This window comes from Sarcophilus harrisii, chromosome 4, assembly GCF_902635505.1.
Source record: "Sarcophilus harrisii chromosome 4, mSarHar1.11, whole genome shotgun sequence".
NCBI lineage: Eukaryota > Metazoa > Chordata > Mammalia > Dasyuromorphia > Dasyuridae > Sarcophilus > Sarcophilus harrisii.
In genome coordinates this window covers 440757177-440781520 of record NC_045429.1, presented here as the reverse complement: position 1 = coordinate 440781520, position 24344 = coordinate 440757177, and the positions used below count along the sequence as shown (strand labels likewise).

At 43.0% G+C, this 24344-nt stretch overlaps 1 protein-coding gene across 10 annotated transcripts in view; it reads right to left on the bottom strand.

The window, feature by feature from the left end:
* The window catches only part of SPECC1 (sperm antigen with calponin homology and coiled-coil domains 1), a 321163-nt gene that overhangs the window by 75448 nt on the left and 221371 nt on the right, over window positions 1-24344 (bottom strand). For all 10 annotated transcript variants that reach the window (XM_031967836.1, XM_031967838.1, XM_031967839.1 and 7 more), the window contains 5 exons: window positions 24010-24155; window positions 22989-23089; window positions 11532-11613; window positions 7632-7788; window positions 1103-1205 (listed from right to left, as the gene is read on the bottom strand). In XM_031967836.1, coding sequence (XP_031823696.1) covers window positions 1103-1205; window positions 7632-7788; window positions 11532-11613; window positions 22989-23089; window positions 24010-24155 — 589 coding nt within the window. The remainder of the gene's footprint in view (window positions 1-1102; window positions 1206-7631; window positions 7789-11531; window positions 11614-22988; window positions 23090-24009; window positions 24156-24344) is intronic.

Sequence of the window (24344 nt, the reverse complement as noted above, 5' to 3'; positions counted from 1 at the left end):
AGGCAGATTAAATGACAAGAGGCAGAATGGCGGAGGAGGAAACAGCAGTTTTGCCTCAGATTTCATCTAACATAACCCCCCCTCATTTGCCAGAAATGACGATCATATAAAAAATGACGTCAAGAAAACTCGACAAAAACCCCACCCTCACAATGTGCGCATATATGATTGTGGAAACCAGGGGAAATCTGATTAGAAAAGGGCCAGTGTTCATTGAGAGGTAGTATGCTTTCACAGAAGGTTTTCAAGAGTCAAGAAGACCTAGGGATCAAGTCCTACTCATGGCACAGGTTGCCTAGGAAATACTGGACAAATCAATTTGTATGGTATTTTGGGGTTCTAGACAACTCCCTAAGACTATAAACTGCATAGAAGGTGCCAACTGGCATTGGTAGAAAGAGATTCCTCTTCTGAGAGTTCCCTATATTACTAGAATCAATAATCTTGACCAAGTTTAATTTCATAACCCAAGTTTCAAACTGAAAAATAATATATAAAATTACAAATTGGAAACAGTATAAAGACTGTACAGATATTATTGACCATGAGCTTCTGGGACTTGTCATATGCCCTCTTGGACAGTTTTGAAATTTAGGGACACCTATTTTATATCACAGGAGTAGTAAATTGTAACAGGGAAAAAGTAGAGATGGAAGAGTTAGGAAGAATTCCTTCCAATATTTATCAGTTTTTTCTGCCTTCACCAGATTAAAAACAAATAACCAAACAAATAACCAAATAAATAAAAGAATAATGATAACAACTAACATTTACATTGCTCTCTAAGGCTTGCCAAGTATTTTACAAATATTATATCACTTTTCTCACAATAGCCTCATGAAGTAGATATTATTATTCCTCTCCATTTTACAAATGCAGAAATTGAATCTGAAAGAGGTTAAGAGACAAATGCTTTGTGAATTAAAACTCACAAATGAAATGCTTCTCAGGCCACCTAAGCAATGATAGAGCATTTGGAAAGAAAAACAAAGGGCAGGGGGAACTCTAACCCCCTGCACTATGAGGCTGGCCACATCCAGGCTGATACACAAGCATGCCATTATTACAAGACTCTTCCCAATGGAAGGCATTCATTCCTTACCGGATAGCCTTCTGTTTTCTTCTGACACCATTTCAGCAAGGCATTCCGCTTGGAACCACCATATTCCCGGGCCAGAGCAGCCAGTGGATCCTTTCTTTCCACACTAAGGTTAGAGAAAACACAGGAGTCAAAATATTTCCTATCCCTGCCAGTGATGTGCTTGCTAAAAAACCTAGACTCATTTATTTCAACTGGGCCAGCCCAGTTCAACAGACATCTTTCAAAGGGCTAATTAATGGGAACAAATTGATGAATGCACTGGTGATTACTGGATATCAGTCCTATGGGAGGAGATGGTATCATTGTTGGGTTAAGTTTATTTTTTTTAAGCCAAAACTAAACAACTTCATGGAAACTCTGGAATTTCAAAGAATGAGGTGGTTGAAAACAAATAACTTATAGTTATAGAAGCTCTTCCCCTACCTTTCCTGGTTTTCTATCAATTACCAATATTGATACTAGATTTCATCCAAGCTTACCTTTTCAAATAATGAATATATAGGATCACCCAATGTCTCTTACTCAGAATACGTCAAACTCAAAATTCTATTCCTACAGTTATTGATAGCTTATATTTACAGATTTGTTTTCAGGTTTGTGAAATATTATGTATCTTACCTGATTTGGTAATTTTAAAAATATAAGTACCAAATTTTCCTAATATTGTGTTTTATAGAAAGCAAAGGCATGTTAGGATGGAAACGTTCTAGAGCACACACAACAACGACAAAGGGGAGAGTGTTAGGAATCAGATTGTAGTGGTGGCCATACCAAAGTCAGGGCAGAAAGAACACAAGGCAAATGTATTTTGTGAACCCCTCAATATCTGTAGGACAATTATTTTAACAATTAATGTAATCAGGGTTTCCAGAGGAAGCAATTTCCAAACACGATAGTGAGGATGTAGAAGGAAAAAGTCTGACCCAAGATTGGTGCTTTTAATTGGTTTCAGTGAATTAGTTACCTCTAGATTTCTGTGGATTCACCACTGCCCCCCTCTATTTTACATTGTAGTCCTTTTTGCATGAGCACATTTCTTGTTAGGAGGGTGTGGGTGCAACATTTAAAGAATGCTAGATGGGAGTCAAAGGATGTGGGTTTCAAATCCCGGATCTGTCACTACTTATCTATGACATTGGGTTTCTCATCTATCAAAGGAAAATGTGATTAGGTGACCTCTAAGATATCTTCTAGGTTGAAATGATTGATCTGTGACCCCTTATGATCTACTGCACATCCTCTAGCACAATCTGTACTCTCTCTCTTAGCAGGGTAAAAGCTCCTTGAGAGCAATTACTTCCTACTTTTGTCTGAGCCTCATCTTTCAGGCGATACTGGACAGTAATCCTCCTCTTGCACTCTGTGACACAGATAAACTGCCTTTTGTTTTTTCCTGTCTCATTTCCCATCTCTAAGTCTTTACACTTGCTCTGTCCCCTGCAGTCTCTCTTTCACCTTTACTTTGTAGAGTTCCTCTCTTCCTTCAAGACATAGTTCATTGCTCAAGAACCATCTTCTGCATGAAGCCTTTTCTAAACCTATCTTCCCCCAACAACTAATGCTCTTCCTCCCTCACTATCTTGCATTTATATATGTGTAGATATACATTATATATTACATATATTCATTCTGCATAGAGTTATCTCTATGTTGTTGTTTTCCCCCAATAATGTAAACTCCTTGCGGATAGGATGTCCCTATCCACTTTGGGTGTGTGGCATATAGTAGGCACTTCATAATTGCTTGTCGATGGACATATTATCTCCTCAAGGACTTTGCACATAGTAGGCATTTAATAACTGCTTGATGAATGGATAAATGACAGAATGAATGGCTTGGGAGAGAATGTACCTCAAGAGCAAATCACATTTGTGATATCTTCTCATGCATTATGTAATTTGCATAATAAACAACATAGCAACAGATGTACACACATTCACTGAGATGCTTTGAATCTTAGAAGAGTAATATGACTTCCTGTGCCTGTAACTTGTTTTGAGTCTCCAAACCCACTGAAGGCGAGGTGGTATAGTAGGCAGAGTGTTAGGAAGAGCAAAATTTGAATCCCACCTTCAGACCCTGACTGTGTGACCCAGGGAAATTAATTAACCTCTCTGCTCATCTGTATAATGAGGATATTAAACTTCAGGCCTCTAAGGTCTGTTTCAATTCTAAACCTATGAAGGACCCTACTAGACATAAATAGAAAAACTATGGAAAATCTGGGGCTTTGTGTTAAACTTCCGAAAGACATGGGGCAAATCATGTCCCCTCCTTCTGTGCTCTCATGTGTGAAGTGAGGGGCTCTAGAGTAGATTTGTGTGATTGAGTTTTTGGAATCCTCGCAGCTGATCCCACTGTTAGTGGGACCTAAGTTGGGAGTACCCCAGGAAGAAGGTTACTTCACAAGAACTAAGCATTCTTGCTGAGAAGTTGGGGAGACAGACGTGGAAACCTCCTGTGGAGCAGTGGATGGAGGAAGGCCATCCGGGCAGCAACAAGGGCCCCGCTGCTGCCAGACACTGGGAGCCCACAGGGGAACAAGCCGACAACAATGCTGTGTCTTTCTCCAAGAGCACCTGTGGTGAGAGCAGGAGTTGATGGGCCAGAGTATCCACTGGATAGATGCTAAAAGTAATAGAAATGACATTTGCCCTGGAGAACAGAATTAGGAAAAATGAGGCCAAGTCACAGGGAGGAAGATGCTCGCTGGTAACCTCTGCTGCGTCACAGGTGAAACCTGAGCTCTGCTTCTCAGAAGAATGCTTTTAACTGAATAAAATACACAGGATGACAAAGGAATCCAGTTATATTTAAATCCAGTTGCCCAGGGCAGGAGGTGGCTCAGTGGATTGAGAGCTGGGCTTGAAATCAGGAAGACCTGTTCAAATCTGGCCTCAGATACATCCTAACTGTGTGATCCTGGACAAGGCACTTAACACTGTTTCCTCAGTTTCCTCATCTGTAAAATGGGCTGAAGAAGGAAATGACAAACCACTCCAGGAACTTGTCAAGAAAACCCCAAATGGGGTCAGACAGGATTAAACTCCACCACCACAATCATCAAGTTTGCAGGACCCAGGTTAAGAACCCCTGTTCTAGTGGTCTGAGCTCTCCTAAAGGAGGAGAGGTCTTGAGAAGTGAGGATTATTGGAGAACATTACATCATTTTTAAAGGAGTTTTGAGAAGGGAATTCTTGTTCAGGTTAAAAGTTGGACTAGAAAGTGATTTCTGAGATTCCCTCCAAATCAGTGTTTCTTTGGTCCTAAGGCATAAATTCCCATCACAATACACCATGAATGATGTGGTAGAGATGACTATCCTCTTTCAACAAAGCTGTAAACTAAGGCACACCATACACTATTGAACAATGAATCAGCCACTCCCACGTGAAGGCGTTATCCATTAGACCACACTGCCAGTCAATGTCAATCAACAACATTTATTGAATCCCTACCACACGTAGGGAACTAGATGCTCTAGGGAGAAGTGGAAGGAACAGAGACAGAGACCTGCCCTCAAGAAGTTCACAATCTAATGTTGGGGGGAGAGAGGAGATGGGACATACACACATGAAAATACATGAGCATGCAGACAACATAAACGTGAAAAAAATGGAAAAAAATACAAGACAATTTAGATAAAACATACAACAAAACAGCAGTTGTGAAGATGGCAAAGTCTCCTGGGAAATCAACCAGTCACTTGAACTGAACACCTGGGAAGGCTGAGGAGGGTTAAAAAGGGCTCATCCAAAGTCCTAGCCATTGGGATCAGGAAAGGCAGGATTTAAGGTGGTCGTGAGACTTTAGTCAGGCACCCACCAGGTGTTAAATGAGTGCAAGCAATACATAATCAGCAGGAGGCAAAGACACAGGTCAGTGTGTTAGGCACATCATTAAACACACACGTCAGTTACAGGAACATCAGCTGGAATTGGGGGGCAACAAAGACCTCGGGACTTGGGGAGCGATGGTGAACTGGTCACTGCACTGGCTGGGTTTGGCTTAGCTATATTTTTTTATTAGGTGGGAAAGTTCTATTGGTGGAGGAGGAAGAAGAGTCCATTGGGAAGGGCCAAATGTTCCTAAAACCCCCAAAGCATCAGTGAATTTTTATTTTTTTAAAGCCTGAATGAATGATGCTTTTTGGTGGTAGAGCATCCCTCTCGTTCATAAAGTGCTCTGCTTGGCAATGGGTCAACTCTGGAGGATTTGAGACTAATGGAGCTCATCAAGGAAGACATTGTGAAAGGGGTGTGTGTGTGTGTGTGTGTATGGCAGAGAGACACAACAGAGAGAGGTAGAGACAGAGAGACAGAGAGAGAGAGACAGAGAGACAGAGACAGAGAGAGAGAGGGAAAGAGAGAGAGAGACAGAGAGAGACAGAGACAAAGAGAGAGGAGAGACAGAGAGACACAGAGAGAAAGGAATGGGGTGAAGGGAGCATATCGATGATGAAGTACATGGAGCATGCTGTGCAAGCTGGAGTGGAAGCCAAAAACTTCTTAGAAATAAAGCTAATGTGAGTGTAGACAGAGCTCCCAAAACCAACCTGAGCACTCTGAATTGGAAACCAATAGGGAGCCAAGGCTGACTCTTGAGTAACAGCAGAACACCGTGCTTGAGAAGTACCATTTTCTTCAGAAAGCATTTCCTGACTCCCATCCCTATCAGAGTGTATTGATTTTATCTATGTCCTACATTTAATTATCTGTGAATACATTGCACCTCCTCAGTAGACTAACTATCAGTAAGCATTTATCAAATCCTTTCTGTGTGCAGGCACTGGGGTTACAAATACAAAGAATGAAATGATCTCCACCAGCGAAGAGTTTATATTCTAGCAGATCACTAGCATGGGATCAGTTCCTGCCTTGGGGTTATCCTAACTCGGCACATGATAGGGACTTCCCCTGGTACCTAGCAAAGTGCCTGGTCCATAGTAGGCGCTTACTAAATTCCTGCTGATTGGCTGATAAGGAGAAATAATCCAGAAGGTGATGCAGGAATGTAGAATGAAGGCTGGAAGGAAGGTCGAATGACCCGGGTGGGGGAAGGGAGAAAATCCCTCTGTAGTTGTGACTAGGAAAAGAGAAATGAAGGTGACCAGAGCTCCCTGGCAATGGGGAAGGAAAGAGAGAAATGGATGACCTCTATTTCTGACATGCTAAGTTTTAGCTGTTTGATGGAATGGCCAAACGCGGGCAAGCGAGAGTATGGTTTTGGAACAAGACTAAAGGCAATGTGCAGATAAAGTCTTAAGGCACAGCCTGGAGAATCATGAGTGCAGAGGGGGTAAGAGACCGGGGAAGTGGCTAAACTGCCCATGGATGGCAGATGCAGAGGGAAAAGAAAAAGCCTTTGCAGGATGTCAGTGGCTAAAATAGGCAAGAAGCCAGAAGAGAAAAGAAAATGAAGTCTGTGTCCTTCAGGAGAAGTTCACTATCTCCACACCTACCTGACCTCTGATCTGTAACACGGAATCCTAGCTCCTACCTCCAGGACTGGGCCCAGCTGTCCCTTGTGCCCGGAATGATGTCCCTCCTCCCCATCCCTCTTGGAATCTTTCCCTTCCTTCAAGGCACAGCTCCAACACCACTTTCTCCAGGAGCCCTCTCCTGCTCTCCCCCACTGCTGGAGTCCTTCTCTCAGCTAAGCAGCATTTGTCTTGTATGTGCGCCTGAGCTCTCCCTCAGGGTTTAAGCCCCTGAAGGCAGGAACTGCTCTGGATTTTTCTTTTTCTTCCCTGGTACATAGTAAGTGCTTAATAAATGCTTAAAGGTTGCCTTGCATATGGCAGCTGAAGTAAACTGAATCAAGTCAATTACTCAATACATATTCGCTTATTAATGAGCTAAAATAAGATACTAGGAGCGCACAAAACCCTGGAAACCGGAGAGTGGCGCAGAAGGGCCCAGAAGGAGAAGCGGCAAGTGAGCTGCTGACTCTGGCCAAGCACAGAGCTGAAGGAAGAGAATCTGCGGCAGACCTTCCATGAGTGGGGGACAGAGACGGCAGGAACAAGCTGGCAGTGGAGGGAGGGAAAAGAAGGAAGAGGAGGAAAAGGAGAAAGAAGACAAAGACGGGGAAGGAGAGGAAAAGGAGGAGGAAGAAGGTTAGGAAGAGAAAAGGGAGGAAGAGGAGGAAGAGGAGGAGGAAAGAGAGCAAATGAACTTGTGTATGGCTAGTCCCCAGTGGGCATGCAACATGCTCAATGTTTCCCTTTCTCCAGGCCTGAAGAAGCTCTTTCCGGCTGAGCATTGGAAGCTCTCTCTTTTTGTTTAGGAAAGAGATGATGTGGCCCCAAACCTGAATCTTCTGCTTCTGAAGTTACAGAGCATAGCTAAACAGCTGACCAGAGCGTGGCTGGTGTGTGAACGGGGAAAGGTTACACCGGGCCCGGTTAAATTGGAATGGGTACCGGAAAAGGCTGGGCAGCAGGGCCTGGGAACAGGGGCCGCGTTTTTCCCACCGGAAGCTAGCACCAAACGCTTTTTCGACTTTCTCATCATTTACAGCTTGGTACCTGAGTTTGCTCTGTGGTTTCAAGCCCCCAGGGGTAGGCGTCAGCAATCTGGCATGACTGAAGCCCAATGAAGGGGGTCTGCTCAGGGACTCGAGCGAAGGGCTCTTACGGAGGTAATGGTCGGGTTTCAGGTCCTCATTTCTTCCCTTCAGGATGTCTGTGGGAACAACAACAGCAATCACCCATTTTGTACAGAGCCAACAGCTAGGTAATCGTTTTCCTGCCTTAGTGGGCACCTTTAGCCAGCACAGAAACTAGGACCGGACGTGCATCCAAGTAGACAAGTACATTCACCGGCCATCCTGCTAAAGGCAGACTGGGAAACAAATTGTTCTAGAAGAAATCACATCGGAGAAAGAAAGTTTAGTCAGTCATTATTAAGGACTACGTCCAGGAGAAGTTGGGAGAAAAAAACAAACTAGTAAATTAACTTCTACCTAGTAAATTAACTTCTATTTAACAGCTGAAGAAGGTGAAATTAGGGCTCCACTGGAGAAAAATGAGAGAAGAGACCCTTCTGTCCCACTAAGTAGATTTATTCAGAGAGGTATCGTATTCTTTTTTCACTCTAACATTCCCCTAGGGCCTCACCTGCCACTGCTGGTATCTGGTCAGAGGTGAAGCTCATAGATCTGGATCTGGAAAGGGGCCTTTGGGGTCAGAAGATGATGGGTTTAGGGCTGGAAGGCACCCAAGACATCACAGAAGATGGTACGGTAGGCAATGTCAGATTTGGGAATCAGAAAACCTTGGATTCAAAGATGGCCTCGGACAAGTTTTAACTATATGGCCCTGGGCAAGCCTCAGTTTTTTAATCTATAAAATAGGGATAATGTTAGCATCTAGAGGCAGCTAGGTGGTGCAATGGATAGAGCGCCAGGCCTGGACTCGGGGAGGTTCATCTTCCTGAGTTCAAATCTGGCCTCATTTATCTGGGGGACACTTAACCCTGATTGCCTCAAAAGAAATAAATGATAATGAACCTAAGGCCCAACTAGATGAAAAAGTAAAAAGTAAATGATAAAGCTAGAATTTGAATCCAGGACCTTCGACTTCAAATCTAAGGCTCTAGATTTCCATCTGCCCTAGAAGAAAGCAGGGAAAGAGATAGCAAGACGACATTTCTTAAAAGAATCATAAGACTTCCAGGTTGGAAGGGACCCTGAGAATCACTCAGTTCCAATCTCTGGATGTCTTAGGGGAGGAAGGTGTGGTCCGGAGAGGGGAAATGCTGTCCCTCACTGACCCAGAACTAGTTGGTAGTGGGGCCAGAACTAGAATTTCCAGTCTGTTCCTCTGTCCCCCTGCTTCTCTTGGGCATCTGAAAGCAAGAGCAGGTCCTAGAACCCGTCACAGACAGAGTGGAAGATACCCTGCGATCCTTACTTTGGCAAAGCAACACCAGAGTAACCAGCTCAGAGAGAGCAGAAACAGAGCTGCGGAGCGTCATGTGGCTGCCCGCGAGTCCCAAGATCCTGTGCTCAGCATCCTTCAGGGGCCGGGCCCTCACCAGCAGATAAACAGGGCTGTACGGATGCAGAGGATTTGGGAGGGAGGGAGAGACACAGGTTGTTTACTCAGTGGAAATGGCCTCCTGTGGCCTCCATCCCTGCATGTGTCTCATCAATTAGGATAATGGTTCCTCTGGCCATCAAGAAAATGAAGTCATCCTCCCTGAATGAGGAGGAAACAAACACTGAGTCCAGAGGATCTGAGATTTAATTGGTTGGAGGCGCTCCCTCCAGGGATGCAGCTTCTAAGGACCAGCCTCTCCCCATCCTCGAAGGGGGTCTTCCAAAGGGGCTGAGGGCTCCCTGGTCTCTAGCGCCATTATTTTGGCTTCAGAGATTTCCCAGCCGGCAAGGCCGTCTATCCCTGCCACCAAAAGAGACCAAGATTTTGTGGATGGTCTTGGAGAGACACAGCGGCTGAAAAATTCAAGACCCCATGTCCAGCCTTCTTGGACAACACACCCACAGGTCGATCAATGGGATTTTCCTGTTGGCCCATCCCCTGGTATGGCCTTTACAAATTCTGGGTTATCTCCACACCGTGAGGAGGCTCTGCAGGATTTAGTAGTAATACACTGAATATGGATTAAATTAAGATGGTAGAATTGAAGATCCTCTGTGTTAGCATCAAGAAGGAAAGATTTTCCTCAATCTACCACATAAGCAGGATTTCAATTAAGAAGTTCTCACGGATTATTATTTGTTTCTCTTTTTTGAAAAAGGAAAAAGTTCCAGTACTTCTTGTGGGAGAGTATAAAGGAAAGGAAGCCTGGGAAATATGCATGTTGCTGTCACTGAGGAGGCTGGACCCCAAAAGGACTTGTTCCTCTCTGCTCTTCCACAGCCCATGTTAGTTTGGGTTGATTAAATCCAACAGTTACTGAGCACCTAGTGTGTGCAAGGCACTATGCTGAGCACTAGGAGGAAAAAAATGGAACAGTCCCTGACCTCCAATGGAGGATACAATAGAGTTAAGTAAATACAAGGTGGTTTGAAGGGAAAGAAATCACACCTACAGGAGAGACCCAGGGAAGTGTTCATAGAGGAAGTGAGCCATGAAGACTGGGGCTCTAAGAGGTGGAGGTGAGAAAAGAAGGGCGTCCCAGGTACCTTCTCAGTAACTGGAAAGTCTAAGTCACTTGGGGTACCGAGTCACCAGGATGTGTCAAAAGTGGGACTCAAATCCAAGTCTTTCCTGACTAAGACTAAGAACAACTTCATCTGGAGCTGTCGATGGCCTCTCAAGTCACTGTGACAACCTAACATCCTCTCTGCCATTTTTCTCCTTATCCACAGAATAATGGGGTTGTACTCCATGGGCTCACCTGAGGTTCCCATGGCCCTACTTTGCACTACTCTTCATTGATCAAGGGATTTGGTAAAATTCTAAAGCCCAGATTCCAGGGCTGCCCTTCTGAGCTCCAGGTTTAATTAACCCAAACCAGAGTGGGGTATGGAAAGCAGAGAAAGGGTTCACCAAAGAGCAGCTGCTGAGATCCCATCAGTCTAGAGTGGTGTCAGGTGAGTGCCCCATGATCCTTCCTAACTACATGCTGAAGACCATCCTTCCTATGTTGGCCACAAGGTGATGAGTTCTTGAGCCACGGCAACTTGCAATGACCCATCTCCTAAGTATTGGAGGGGCTTCACTCTGCCTTGAGGTGGGGTACACCCCGGCCAGGGAGATCCCAGATCCTTCAAGTCCTAAAAGAGTCACTGCTCCCTGTCCCTGGGAAAGTTCTCCTATTTCCAACTGGTTCTCTCTTGGTTTTAGGAGGCTGAGCTAACTCAGCACTGCACACAGAAGGGAAGGCGAGGGTACAGTGAGCCTGGGACAGCCCAGCTCCAAATCCGTTTCCAGGGCCTGCTTATCAGGATGTCCATCCAAAGGAAGACTATAGAATGCGACTGGGGGGAGAGGAACAGAATGGGGGGAGAACATGAAAAGAAAACAAACAAACAAAGGAGGCCTAAAATAAAAAAGGAATGTATTTCTCAGAAACTATGAAAGTTATGGAAATTCAGCTCCAGATAGGGGCCCCTCTTAAAATAGCCGCTCTCATTCTCTTGAGATTCCAATCCATTTTCACATAATTCACTAGAGACCTGGTTTTTAAAAAAAGAACAAAGCCATGCCTTTCTCCCTAGTTACATTCACACTGTGAAAAGAAAGCTAGAAGGAAACGGGCCCTTCTCCACTGGCTGATGAGCTGTTAGGGCCAAGGACAGTTCAAGGTCAAAGTGGCTGGAAATATATCCCTGACACGTCTAAGTGTTCTGTTCCATGCAAAGAAAGGAAGACAGCAAAATGGACTGGGAAAGAGGGTAAGGATTTTTTAATTCATTTCTTCCCACTCACAGATGTTCCACGATGGGGAAAGAGACTCACCTGAGAGCGGAAGGTCGGGCAGGTCCGAGAGCTTGGTCATCCCCTTGCCGGCTGCCCTCATGCTGCTATAGGTAGAATGTCGCTGCAGAAGAGAAGGAAGACAGAGGATGGGTTAGTGTGATGTGGGTTAATCCCCATAGCATCTCGAAGCCATCCAGCACAGCCTCAGCCTGAGCTGAGGAATCCTCCCTGTGACATCTCTTTCAGTGGCAGAAGCAGCATACAAGAGGCAATGGGGAAATTTTAGCTTTGAGCTCAGCACAGAGCTCCTGCCAACAGGAGCTATCCAACAGGCTGCCTTTTACAGGTATGGCTTCCTCCTTCTTGAGGGTCTCCAATTCACCTGTCAGCTAAGTTAAAGTCAGGATTGCTTTCTTGTTTTGGTTATTGGCTGGCTGCTCAGGTCCTTTTGCTCTCTCAAATTCTTGTGGGTTTGTTAGAAGGGACCCTGGATGAGTCCATGGTGTAGTTGGGGAAATTGAGGCCCACAGAGATAAAATGAATTAACCAGAGTTCACATAGACAATATGTAGCAGAATTGAGATTGTCCTCAGATTTCAAATCCCGTGTCCTTTCCACTACAACACACTTTTTTTTCCTACTATCATGCTGTAGAAAATGCTTAATGGGCTCTCCTACCCCATTTATGAAGTAGTCTCATTTTATGGATATTTTTCTTCTCATGGAATCAGCCTCTCTGCAACTGTGCTCCCCATTCTGCCAAACAAAACAAGAGTCATCCCCCTATTACGTGTGTCCTTTGGGTGCCTGGAACTGGTCACCATGACCCCAACCAAATCATCCAGGCTTTTCACTTTTTCTTGGGGAAAAGAACACAGAAGGAAGAGTTTCTGTTTCAGCACTATTTCTTTTCTATCTCATCAAGAGCACTTCTAGGGAGGATTCTCCATTGGGAGAACAGTTTGTCATTTGATTGGGTCCAAGTGAATGCATTCCCTTCATTCTATCTTCTTTAGCTATCACTAACTACAGAGCTAAAGCCATGGGGATTAGGTGAAGGCAAAGAGCCAGGGATTCTATTCCTACCTTTCAATATGGCACTCAGCATCAATCCCTAAATGTTATGAAAGCTCCCGGAATACTATTAAGCAACCAACAGAAATAATAATGCTAATAAATAGCTACTAAATGGCATTTATTAAGCTCCTATTTTTAGCTCCTCTTAAGCAGACATGGGGGATGCAAATACACACAAAAAAATATTCCCTAACTTCAAGGAGCTTGCCTTCTCTTGAAGGACATATGTAGTAGAGATGGAGTCCTTTCCCATGCTGCTCTTTAGCATACATTTTTGGTACTGTTCCCAAATAACCAACCAACATTTATTATACATCTATTATATACACACACATACGCACACCTGACTACTGTGTGCTAGAGTGTGGGATATGACAGCCTATATTCTCCCTTTTCTAACAAATAGTAAAGATGATAAGGATGTACACAAGTGAAAACAGAATAAATATAAATGGAATAAATACAAATAAATTCAATTACAAATAGCTTCTGTTAAATGAATGATAGTCTGGGAGGAAGAATATCTGTTGGAGGCCGGAGGAAAGGCTTCATGTGGTAGAAGGTAGTGTGTAAGCTGGGTCTTGAAAGAAAAGAGGGATTCCATGAGATGGAGTGAGGAAGAAAAGTGTTGTCAACCTTCCAACCATGAATCCATTTCAGCCTTTCTGAGGGCCTTCCATATATGAGCATCAAAGCTGACAGTGATTTAGGCCAGGGGTGTCATTGAAACAGATCCCTGCTGCTGCATATTGACTTAGAAAACCATAAATTGACATTATCTGTGTTGTACACTGCATTTTTATTTTGCTAAATCTTTCCTATTACATTTTAATCTAGTTTTCCTCTCTAGAGTTTTTAGTGTATGACACCTCGGATCGATAGGACAGCACCTCACTGACTCTTGAGTAACTTTTTAATGACTCAATCTCAAGGAAAACTTGATTCTACAGTGTCTTGCATTATTCTGTCTTTTCAAAAGAAAGAAAGAAAAGAAGGAAGAGAAAAAGGAAGTGAGGGAGGGAAGAATGAAGAAAGGAAAGAAGGGAAGGAAGGAGGAAAGGAAAGGAGAAAGGTAAGAAGGAAGGGAAAAAGAAAAAAGAAAGTGAAGAAATTGCTGTAGAAACTCAGTTGCCTGTAGTACTTCAGTATAAATGAGTTTCAATTAAAGTACATTTATTCAATTGACAAATGTAAATGAAAATATCAATTTTTTAAAAAAAAATTCAAGTGAGGATTGCAGTACCCAGAACTCCCAAAAAGACAGGAGGTAGTATTGAGGAAAGAGAGACAGCAGAAAGAAAAGGTTTGCAGAAGATTCTGTACTTTCCTAGTTTGTCTCACACTGGTCTGTTTATCTTCAGCTGGGCCAGAACAAACAGAAACTGAGCATTTTGGGGTTTTGTTTTTTCATGCAGCTGCAAATGCAATCAATTCTGCTGCTCAAGATTAATGAAAAGGGTTTTTTTTAATTTTTTATTTTTTTAAACCATGATGACTCCATATAAAGGAATCTCATTCCCAAGGAATTTGTTAAGTAAGCTATGATGTTCTCTCCAGAAACATCTTTTAGATGCAAAAACTTTCCCTATGGGGTCTGCAGGGTAGCAGAAGTTTATTTTTTTTTTATTAAAGCTTTTTATTTTCAAAACATATGCATGGATAATTTTCAACATTCTACCCTTGCAAAACCTTGTGTTCCAAATTTTTTGCCTCTCTTTCCTTCCACCCCCTCTTCTAGATGGCAAATAATCCAATATATGTTAAACACGTGGGATTCTTCTCTACATATTTCCACAATTATCATGTTGCACAAGAAAAATCAGATCGAAAAGGGGAAAAATGAGAAAGAAAACAAAAAGCAAGCAAACAACTACAATAAGAATGAAAATGCTATGTTGTGAATCATGCTCAGTTCCCACAGTCCTCTCTCTGGGTGCAGATGGCTCTTTGATCACAAAGCCACTGGAACTGGCCTGAATCATCTCACTGTTGACAAGAGCCGTGTCCCTCAGAATTGATCATTGTATAATCTTGTTGTTACCCTGTACGATGATCTCCTGGTTCTGCTCACACAGTTTATTTTTATGAAGAGAAATTAGATCTCTTCTTTCAGAAAGGAAGAAGTCAAGGTAGGAAGATGTGAAGAGTTAAAAAGTGATCACAGAGAGATGGTGCCAAAAATATGAAGGAAAAAAAAAAAAAGCATTTGTTGCTAAAGGACTGAAAAAGAAAACAGGCACTGTGTGCCATGGCCTTAAGGGAAGATGGGTTACACAGTGGATAAAGCTCTGGACCTAGTGTCAGGAAGATGTGAATTCAAATTCTGACTTGGACACTAGCTATCTGACTCTGGGCAAGTCATTGAAGTGCTATTTGCCTCAGTTTCTTCCTCTGTAAAATACCGATAATAATATTCAGGATTATCATGAGAACCCAGTGGGAGATCCTATGTAAAACCATATGCAAACCTTAATTTCTACATGAATTCTCTTCCAGGAGAACTCTCCCAAGATAATGTTTGATAACTCAGTCAACTGATGTTTAAGGGCTTATTATGTGCTGGGACTAGGGATGCAAAAGACAGAGCCTGCCTTCAAGGAGCTTACAGTCTAACACGAAAACAAGTATGTACAAACAAACTCTAGTCAGGATAAATTAGAAATAATTAAAGAGGAGGCCCTAGAAAGAAGGGAATTTGAGGAGGGGATGAGGGAAGAGAGCTTCCTAGCACAAGGGGGTGGGGGGGAGGGAATCCCAGAAGATGGGTGGAGTGAAGAGATGAAGCATTGGGAAGAACAACATGGAGATCAGTGGCTGGATTGAAAAATATACAGGGCACTTTATGGTGTAAGAAGACTGGAAAAAATGTTGAGGGAGGAGAGGAAAAGAGTAAAAAAAGAATAAAGTAAAAAGTACACAGCAGAGAACAAAAAAATCTTCAAGGAAGCAAAGAGAAGATGGGCAGCTCAGAACACAATGTGTATTATTAGAAAGTCTTTCTTGAAATAGAAATTTATTGCTTTATATTTTGAATCCTTTCTTATGTTCTGCTGCACAAAAAAACAATGTTTTTTTTTTCTTATTTTGCATTTAAGTTTCAAATTTTTTTAAATGTTAAAAAAAAGCATGGAAAAATGGCTAGGGACTGGGTAAGGGAGAGTCAAACACTGTATATTTGATCCAGAAGCAATAGGGAACCATTGTAACTTATTGGGGGTGCTATGTGTAATAATAACTGGACCTCCACTTTAGGAAGATCACTTGGGTAGCCGAGTGGTAGATCGATTGCAGGGAGAAAAACCTTGAGTCAGGTAGGTTCACCAGAAAGTGCTGTAATAATTCATGTGTGAGGGTCTTCACCAGGGTAATGGTGGCATCAGTGGAGAGACAGGGACATATCAGGAGATGTGACAAAGGCGAATTCAGTAGGTCTTGGCAACAGATTGGATGGAAGGAGTGAGAGAGAAAGAAAATCCATCATTCTACTTAAGAAAAGTCAGCCAGACTTCTCTCCTTTCTTTGCAGAGACATACACCCATAAGTGAGAAATAATGAATAAGACTCAGTTGATGGGTTGGTTAGTTTTGAGGAACTAACTTTTCCCTCCTTCATAAAATTCTTAGAGAAGAAGACAAAGGAGGGGACAGATACGGGAAATAATGGTGACATGAAAACTAAAGATATACATTTTTTTTAATTTAAAAAAAAAAAGGAAAAGTCAGACACAAAGAATTCAGGCCTAACCACGTACTGGACTTTGAATGACTTCCTCTCATTTTCCTTTTTGAAGAATTTTCCTATTGTTAAAACAAATGTCAAAAATAGCTCTGTGGAGACCTCTCCGCCTTCTACACGCCCTCACCTTCTGAGCAGTGAGTGGGTCACAGCTGAACACGAATGGCTTTTGCTGCCAAGATCCCCCCATGCTGTGCTCAGGCGGGCTGCAGGCTCCCTGCCAGCCCTTGGAGCGGGCTGCTCAGGCTGACTTCTACGTGGCTTGGGCATCTGCTTATTCTCATTCTTTTTTTCCATTTTCTTTCCTGAGTCTGCACTGGGAATACCATCTTCTGTGACCCTGAAATCTGCTTGGCTGGGGGAGTACCATGAATGGAGAGCACCAGGCCTATGATGAATATCCCCTAAGACCTTGGGTAAATCACTTTTCTTTTCTGAGACTCACTTTCATCATCTGTGAAATGAGTGGGTTGCATAAGTTGACCTAGAAGTCCCTTCTGTAATCTTTTGAACTTCCTACTCAGCCACTGGGCTAAGGAAGGAAGATGGAAGGTCACCGGCCCCCTCTGGGATCCTAGTCATGATTGGATGAGCAGAATGCTGCTATCTGCGAAATTATTGCTGTTTGTGCTTCTTGACATCAGCAAGGCGACGTCTTGATTTACAAGTGAGTGGGACTGAAGTGAGGAAGGGCTGTGCACAGTCACCAGCCTCACTCACTCCTCCGGAGTCATCTGGCTCCAGTGCAAGATGCAGATCAGAGTGACTGGAAATGGCCCCGATGCCATGGGAGACCTCGGCCTTAAGCTGAGGTCTTGCCCAGGTCGCAATTTGAGACAATCACCTTCTCAGTGATTAAGGCTAGGTAAGAAATAAGGCAAAAAAAAAAAAAAAAATGATCTTTTACTTAACCCTCCCCCCAAAAAATCAATCTGGGAGGGAAAGATCCTCAGGGCTCGAACAGAAACAATTGTTATTTACACTCAGAAATGACAAAACCCTAATAATGGCTAATTGAGGCCCATTTTTGACCCATCAATGAGTCAAGAGTGATTTGGTTTCAGGATAGTCAAGTAGCTCCATTTGAATCCCAGTAGCTTTATAAATGCCTGGTTTCCAGATTTGTATTTCAGGAGATTTATATTCTCCTGAATATAAGGTTTTTCCCAAGTCTCAGTTTGTCTGAGGCAACACCCATTCAGTGATTTAGGTTGGATACGAAATAAAATTGTGTTTCCTATTAAAAAAAATTGAATTTGTGAGAAAAAAATTCCTCAATGTTTCTGGTCAGGACAGAAACAATTGCTATTTGCGCTCACTTTAAGCCATCAAAACCTAAACAGTGACCAACAGAGGTTTGGTCTGGGACTTATTACTGGCCAGTCAGTGGGAGCCAGACCTATCTGGGTTAAGACTAGTCACATAGCTCCATCTAAATCCAATTGAGCTTCATTACAAAGCCTAGTTTAACAGAACTCTATTTCAAGAACTTTATATTCCTTTCAGCAGAATATCCACATGTAAGTGCATGATTCTCTATGTGGAAGGAGGAAGAGAAGAAGAAAGGAAATGAAGAAGGAAGGAAAGAAGGAAAAGAGGAAGGAAGGAAAGAAAGAAAAGAGCTGTGTTGCCCAAATAGAACTGGCCAGCTGGGTCCCCTGTGGGGGAGCTACTACTGATGGGAATAGAACTGGACTAGCTTGGGGGCTGGACCAGCTTATTCTCAGGAATTGCTAAAATGAGCCCATCCTGCTTCTTTATCAACCATAACCAGGTCAGTTTCCCAGACTGTCCTGTTTGCACAGAATGATGGGAAGCAGGAGTCCATTGTTAATCCCTCCATCCTGTCTCCAAGCTGAGACAACCTTGAAGGGAACTCAGTTTTCCCAGACTGTCATTAAGACAGCCTCAACTTCTTGATACACATCCCTTAGGTCCCATATTTATTTCCTCCTCCCCAAGATCTTATAAGCAAGTTGCTCACTCAGTCTGACTCTGCCTTGCCTAGCAATATTGGTTTGAGCCTGGGAGCTACCCATGTAATAAAACAGCCAATCTCTCTTATTTGTGATGGGTACCTCTGTCATGATTGTTTCATGTTGTGAAGCAAATCTCCATTATACTATTTTATAGCATTATTTTACAATTATGCTTTCCTCAATCTATTTCATACCATCACTTCTGGCACCTTTATGACACTTCACTACTATCCACGGATTATTGTTTGTCCTTTGTTCTTGGACAAAATGATCTAATTCCAAAGATCTTGGGGAAGAAGTTATCTCTCGATGGCTCTTAGCTGGGACAAAAGAACCTAGCTTTCTTCTCTTACATCGAGAATTTCTGAAAAACTCTATTTTTCCACCATCATTTTTTTTTCTTTCCCCACAACCACAGGAATCTGAATTTTAGGCTACTAGGCAAGCACCTCTGGAATTTTAATTTCTGAAAAGGCTTATAATATAAAACCGGCATCCAGAGACAACCGAGAGTTGAGAGGCCATGTGGGGTAATGGATAGTTCCCAGACTGGGAGTCTTAGGCTAAATTTCGGCTTCTAGAGGGTCATCACGTCTCTGAGTCTGTTCCCTTATCTGTATTTTGGAGGTAACATACCTGTCTCCCAGAGCTGCTGTGAATCTCCAAGAGGTAAAAGATGGCCACATAAATGTCAGCTTTTCTCTGACTCCCCTCAACCCCCACCCCAATGCCTGGACCATACTCCTTCCCTAGCTGACCTCTTAGAATCTCTAGTACCATTACTTCCCAGGGTCTTTTCTGAAAACATTTGGCTTCTATTCCCTATATTCTTGATCATATATGTTGCCTCCGCCATTAGAATGGGGGCAGGGACTATTTGATTTTGCTTTGGAACCCCAATATCCAGCAGACTGCCTGGCAATGGCAAGTACTTAATAAATGCTGACTGAGTGATGGCATCACTATTTCTAAATTCCATCTGCTCATGACTCCAGAGCATGTGTCTTTTTGTCAATCAGTGAATGAATTAATAAGCATCTGTTGGATATTTACTAGGTACCAGACACTAGGTACTAAGCACTAGGAATAAAGAGGCAAAAAAATCAAATAGTCCCTCACCTCAAGAAGCTCAATTCTAAAAAAGGAGACAGAAAAATGGACTAACAGAGGATCATCTTGTCATGTGGCTAGTAAAAATGCTCATGTATGATCCAACCTGAAACCATCTCACCATCTTTCTGCTCTAGAGGAGTAGTAGTAGTGATGGTGGTAATAATGGTGATAGTGGTGGTAATGGTAGTAGTAGTAGTAGGGGTTAAGTAGTAGTAATAATAGCAGTGATAGTAGTAGTAGTAATAATTGGGAGTGGGAATAGTGGTAATAGTGGGAGTAATAGTAGTAATATTGGTAATAGTAATGGTGGTAGTAGTAGTAGTGGAGTAGTAGTAGTAGTACTAGTAGTAGGAGGAGGAGGAGTAAGTAGTAGTAATAATAGCAGTGATAGTAGTAGTAGTAGTAGTAGTAGTAGTAGTAGTAGTGTGGTAATAGTAGTAGTAATAGCAGTGATAGTAGTAGTAGTAGTAGTAGTAGTAGAAATAGCAGCACCCACCACCATCTCCGCTATTACTTTTGTTGTTGTTCAATCATTATTCCTCTTAATCCCACCTGGCGTTTCTTGGCAAATATACTGAAGAAATCTGCCATTTCCTTCTCCAAATCATTTTACAGATAAGGAAAGTGAGTTAAATGATTTGCCCAAGGTCATGCAGCTCATAAATTCTTGAGGCTAAATTTGAATTCAGGTCTTCCTGACTGTATGTCTGGTGCTCTATCCACTGCACCATTTATTGCTGCTGCTGCTAACTAGCACTGATATAGCACTAAGGTTTTTTTCAAAGAACTTTACTAAGGTTCTCTCATTTCCTCTTTCTCGACAACCCTATAGATGTTATTTTTAGCCCTATTTTGCAAATGAGAAAGTGGAAGCTGAGAGAGAGCTTAAGTGACTTGCTTGTTTTGAGTCACACAGCTGTTAAGTTTTTGAGGCAGGATCCAAATTCTAATCTCTCTGATACTAGCCTAGCACTCCAACCCATCCCCATTTCCAAATGAGCTCCACTGTGGCCATCATCCTTCCCCACCTCCATCCAGCCTTGAACTCGGCCCTTGGAACCACTCAGGGCCCCGATGGGCAATCCTTTACTTTTCTTTACGTCATTTCCGAGTCTCATTTCCAAACCAAGCAGCTTTGTGCTTCTCTCTCTGTCCATCCCCTTGCCAGCTTCCCTTCATGAGTCATCCTTTCTCTATTAAAATGTAGTCTCCTTGAGGGGAGGAATTATTTTTGTCTTTCTTTGAATCCCCAACCTCTTAGCACGGAGTTGTCGTTCAGTAAGCACTTAGAGCTTATCCCTGCCTGTCTTTCTGCCTAACAATCCTAAATAATCTCAGACCAGACGAGTTAGCTCTACTGTCCTGAGGTTTTACTTCAGGTAAGGAAGGGCAAAGGACATTGCCATCACCTGAGAAATGACCTTTTATATCAATTAATCCCAAGGCTTTATTTCTTGAGAAAGTAACTTGTTTCCCCTTCTCATTTATCTGGAGGTGTGCCGACTTTGCCCCCTGGGGCCCACAAATTCTCTGCTTCCAGCCTAGTCTTCTCTGTAGAGAAACCACAAGCCACAGGAAGGCTCCACTACCTCACCTCCTCAGAAAAGGTCAAATGACTTTTTTCTAGGTGGAGATACAAGCAAATGAAGCCTCTCGTCACCACTGCCAGGGGTATCAACTTACACAAAGCATGGATCAGTGTTGCCTCTGAGAGATGCAACGTGGCTGGGCAGAAAGCAGGTGGGCTGGCATGCAAATCTCCCGTTTCACAGGCTGCCTTCTGCCTTTCAGAATCACCAGTATCCTTCAAAATGCAGCTGAAGCCATCTTTTCCTACACAGCATCTTCCCTGCCCCTCCTGGTTGTTGCTGTCTCCTCCCTAGAAATGGCTATATATATAATTTATATATAAAAATATATAAAAATTTATATATTAATATATATATAATTTATATCTAAAATATATATAAATATAAATTTTATATGGGTCCACTCTGTAACAGGGTGAGAAGTGAGCAGGCCTAGAGCAGAGTAGATGCTTAATAATTGCTATCATTGTTATTAGGCATTAGGTTACTTCCCAGTAAGTTTTAAGAAGTTGAAATATATTACTTAAGATAACAAAGCCTCTCATTCCAAGGCTTTTAAACAAACAATCCCAATGGCTAATTATTTAATTTGTGTCTGCACTTACAAGAGGACAGGCAAAACTAAGTTTTACTTCCTAATACCAAAAAGCAATGTTATTTCCAAGAGGCCATTAAATGATACAGAAGATAATAGTCCTAATAATATTAGTCTTAACTCCAGAGCTAGATCTGTGGGCCAAGTGTTATTAAGAGGATCTTAAAAGCATAATCCTAGACCTTCCAGAAAATAATACTAGAAATCACAGGAAACTTGCTCATGTATAAGTTATCTCCCAAGTTAGGTCGGCACTGGCCCCAGAAATGTCCATTTCTAAGCTAAAAAGTATTAGGCTAAGGCCATCATTGGTAAAATGTTTATTTGGTACGTAGCTCCTATAGTAGGTTGGCAAAACCTCAATGTCCCCTGTGAACCCTCACAGACAGTTTTTGAAGAGACAGTCTCATTTTCTCTGATCACTTAAAAAAAAAAAGTCAGACTTTTGGTTTTTTTAGAACATAGGTCACTTTCACTATGAATTTCCAGTGTTCTTTAGCTTCATTGTCCATTTCTAACAAGTCAATTTCATCGTCTATCTATCTCTAACATCTTTCAGTTTCCAAGCACATTTCCAACATAGGTCAGTTTCACTGTCAATTTCCAGTGTCCTTTAGCTTCATCGTCTAGTTCTCACAAGTCAATTTCATTGTCTATCTCTAACATCTTTCAGTTTCCAAGCACATTTCCAACATAAGTCAGTTTCACTGTCAATTTCCAATATCCTTCAGTTTCATTGTTCATTTCTAGCAAGTCAGTTTCATCATCCATTTTCAACATTCAGTTTTATCAGCTACTTTTACCTCACACGGCAAGTTCTATTTAAAGGGATGCCTGGAAGCAGCCAGGATGAATGGATAGATCTGGAGTTTAAATCTGGCCTCAGACTTCTTGTAGTTACTTAAGGGATCCCTCCCTTAGTTCACCCTCAGTTTTCCTATCTATAAAATGGGGACAATAACACCCATTTCCCTGTCATGAGAATAAAATGAAATAGTATCAAATCCTTTGCAAATCTCCAAATGTTAGGGAGATACTAGCTATTATTCTAGGACTACTTTAGAAATGGCACGGAAAGAAAAAATGATCTGACAGTCTTGGAATTTTCTTTTCTCTCTGAGCAATGAGAAAGAAAGATTCTCAACAAGATCCTGAGAAGTTCACAACCGTCCCTTTGGGACCTTGACAGGACAACACAGACTTAATGGTTTATGTCAGTTTCATTAAAAATGTATTTTTTTTCCCTCCCCCAGCTTAGTTTGATATTTCTTCGAAAACAAACAGATCGCTTTTCACCCCCCCCTTGGTGGCCTGGGTGAATGCGGGAGGAGAGCGCCCTGTCTCAGGCTGCTCCTTTGACTGCCTCCCTCCCATCCTCTCTCTGTTCCAGGAAAGCTCCTTCTCTTACCTGGATGGGGGAGACCGCGGCTGCCGGTGCCGTTCTCACTGGAATTCCGCTGAGGGGACTCCGAGGGGTCTTGTGCACAGAGACGCTCTGCCCGGAGCCACCTGCCAGAGAGAGGCCTGATCAGTCTGTGGGCTGTGCTACCTAGCCAGGAAATCATTTCCAGGATGGGCTTCGCTTGAGTGGGCACAGATCCTAGACTGTGGGCAGGAAAGCGCCCGGGATGTTATTTGGCTCAGCCCCCTAAAACACTGAGGCCGGACACATTGCTAATAAATGTCAGGGTCAGATTTTGAAGCCACATCTTCTGACTCCGGGCTAGCCCCTGTTCTCCCCCACACCATGCGGTCTCCCTACTGAGGCAGGCCATCTCTGTCGAGGGCCAATGTCTGGAACATTAATCTAGGGAGCCCGGAAGGCTTCCGAAGGGGTATCTCATCTTGGTCAGTGATGGGGTGGGGGTGGCAGGTGACTAGGTCTGGTTTAATCGGGGAAGGGGCAAGGCAGAGAAAAAGAGGCGGGGCTAACCGTAGAAATACAGCCTCAGTGGCAGGAAAGGGAGCGAGGCTGAGAAGTTCCAAGGAGGGAGTGGTTATCACCCAAACCATTTTAGTCTATTCTTTTTCCCACTTGCAAGATATGAATACAGTAAAAAAAATCAGATTGTTCCGAGCTGGAAGGGACCGTGGAGATTTTCTTTTCTAACACCCTAATTTTATAGAGAGGAAACAGACCCTAGAGATGAAGTGACTCTTAGCAAGGGTCCCCTAACCCACTAGGGGCAGTGCCAGACCCATTTCCTCTCCAGTGGAAGGCTCCATGTTGAGCCTGGACAAGCGATCCTTCCCCGAGGATCTAGACTGACTCTCCATGTAATTTGGCACTGCATCTTTTAGGGGAGATAATCAGGCTGCAGAGGCAGGAGAATTCATCATTCTTCCATTTGGACAACAGACATTTTCGGTTTGTGTCTGGACACGGGGCGGAGGGGAGAGGGAAGCAAGGTGGCCAAACGGTTCCATACCTGAGCATCCCAAGTCAAACGACTTGATCAGCGACTTAACAGTAGCGGCTGACTCTGAAGGGGTTGGGGAAGCTCTGCTCACACAGACCCCCTGCCAGCGGCTGGGGGCATCCATTTCTGAGGAATCTGGCTCTTCACTTACGGGCCTGTGAGTGAAAGGCAGAACAAGATGAGTGAGGAGAGGCCCAGGGTTGGGATGTAGAAGTTTCTGAGAGAGACAAAGAAATAAAGATGGAAAAATAAGCAGAACTCGGGAGGTGGGGGTGGGATTTCAAGTCATTTCTTCTCTCTGCCAGTTGGACCTACTGTGTTAGGAGATTATTTTGGGGCCCTAT